Consider the following 2,453-nt stretch of genomic DNA (forward strand, 5'->3'; position numbering starts at 1 on the left):
GTATGTATATACCCTGTGTCGCTGTTTGTGTAAATTAAATGCATGTATGTATGTGCGTATGTATGTATATATACATTCATATATATATATATATGTATATATATGTATGTATGTATATACCCTGTGTCGCTGTTTGTGTAAATTAAATGCATGTATGTATGTACGTATGTATGTATGTATGTATTTAATGTACTTATGTATGTGTGTATGTATTTATGTATGTATGTACGTGTGTATGTATGTATGTATGTACGTATATATATATGTATATATATATTGCTATAGATATACGTATGTGTGTGTATATATATATATATATGTGTGTGTGTGTGTTATTTTGTGTGCATGTGTGTGTGTGCATGTGTATGTGTGTGTGTTATTGGTAAATGGATATATTAGCATAGATTTTATAGCTTTATGTTTATATAAATACTTTTGCAGAGATATATACAGTACACATCACTTCCTCTAGACCTCGGGCTCTAAACGTTGTTGGTAGTGCTTGTGTGATTTTCCTTATAACTCGTAGGTTCAACCTCTTATTCAGGTGACTCATGGTCCTGTACACCTTTTCTGTCTGGAGCGCACAAGTCGCCAGACACTGGAAAGACGTGCAAAATCACTATGTTCAAGATATTGGCAGTATATATTAACAAAGCTCGTTCTCTATCCATTCTTCCATCTCACAGAACCCGCAGTCTTCTTCAGAAGGCAAAGGCTCTAGGAAATGGCGATAATGACGAACTTCGGGAGTTACTCGATGCATATCCCGATGACCTGCACGAGCTACAGGAGCTGGTATGTGCGACTGAGTATTCACTCATATGAAAGGGTCTGAATTGGCAGGTACCCAATGTATTTCCTGATCTTATATACGAGTTATAGTAGGAGGTGAATGCGACTTACAGTTTGGTACTGCTGCTGCTCTACGCACATCCGGATAGTTGGCATGATTTACAGGAGAGTGTGTCCGCATAGATGAGAAGTGATAGCACTAACCATACGAACGAAAACTCAGTACAGAGACAAGAAATCCACACACCCCATTCGCATAAAGTAGGAACGTCAAAGCTCAATTAAACGCTGATCCGTTCTAAAGTGGACTGTGTTGCTACGTCTCGATTCCACGTATAGATGCACGAGCTCCAAGCCAATCTGGACAGCACACTGCATGTGAATGAGAACTCGGTGAGGGAATACGAGGAACGCGAGGCGGAAATTGAGGCGTTGGAAGTACAACTAACATCACTCACCGAGCAGCGCGGCAAGTTCCGGGAGCACAAGGAGGAGAAGGAGGGTGCTTGGTTGACCCCGTTGAATGAGATCATCCAGACAATCAACACCAAGGTGGGTGCGGCTCAGCTACTCTTGGGAGTGTTACCGTGTATTGTAGTTATCAGATTGGACGTGTATGCAACAGACGCGTGTGTGTGTGTGTCTACCACTATGTCAAGCGATGACTGGATTACTTTCTGTATCCGTACGGACGTTAGAAACGTTTAACACAGCAAACTGCAGAGAGCCCATACCATTGCAGCCTCTATGATTTGGAAATCAGACTGAAATCACAGGTTCACGTTCATATTTATCTAGACCATATACCTCCTATTCCGTGAGCGCGATCTACACATTCTCATATGAACACTCTTCCTCACCGAATATCTCGTAAACGATATACCATATAAAAACACGAACAACTCCACACGCCACAATGTCGTCGGGGTGTTACTCACGCTTGTTCAACGCTCGTTAATAGACAACTCTACGCACCGCATGTCTTTGAACGCCATCTGCAAATTTACACGTGAACATCTCAACACACCACTTTTAAATTCAAGATATTTTGTACTCTCGCATAAACCTCTGCACACTTCACGTATCTGTGATTCCCACACACTCACAACACATGAACATGTCGACACTCCCACAGTTCTCGGGCTTCTTCGAACAGCTCGGATGTGCAGGCGAGGTAGTCTTAGACGATAGTCCCGATGACTACAGTAACTACGGCGTGGAGATCAGAGTCAAATTCCGCGAGAAAGATACGTTGCACAAGCTAACAGCCCACCACCAGTCCGGTGGAGAGCGTAGTGTGTCTACGATTCTGTATCTCATGTCATTCCAGCAGATGGCCAACGCACCCTTTCGTATTGTTGATGAGGTATGGGCGGGTAAATGTGTATACATACTTGCGTATTAAACCTGAAACATATGTGTCCTTGTGTGTACTTTATGTATGCATGTAGTAAGAGATTTGATCACAATTCACCAAGGTTCTGTCGGGATGCATGATTTCCCTCGTGTCTTTATATTGTAGTTTTCGATTGCGTGGATACTCCTTAGGATGTGTGTTTTGTCTATAGAACTCACACACACACATACCTATATATATATATGTGTGTGTGTGTGTGTGTGTGTGTGTTGTGTGTGTGTGTGTGTGTTGTGTGTGTGTA

General features: G+C 42.1%; 1 protein-coding gene across 1 annotated transcript; it reads left to right on the forward strand.

Moving 5' to 3' along the window:
• Positions 1–624: 624 nt before the first annotated feature.
• SARC_04729 (hypothetical protein) lies at positions 625–2,200 on the forward strand (the record flags this gene model as incomplete). The annotated part of the gene is made up of 3 exons (XM_014301433.1): positions 625–798; positions 1,135–1,347; positions 1,931–2,200. The coding sequence occupies 3 exons, from the start codon at positions 625–627 to the stop codon at positions 2,198–2,200; spliced, it is 657 nt and encodes a 218-aa protein (XP_014156908.1).
• Between the last annotated feature and the right edge of the window lie 253 nt (positions 2,201–2,453).

The sequence above is a fragment of the Sphaeroforma arctica genome (assembly GCF_001186125.1).
Source record: "Sphaeroforma arctica JP610 unplaced genomic scaffold supercont1.277, whole genome shotgun sequence".
NCBI classification, from domain to species: domain Eukaryota; class Ichthyosporea; order Ichthyophonida; genus Sphaeroforma; species Sphaeroforma arctica.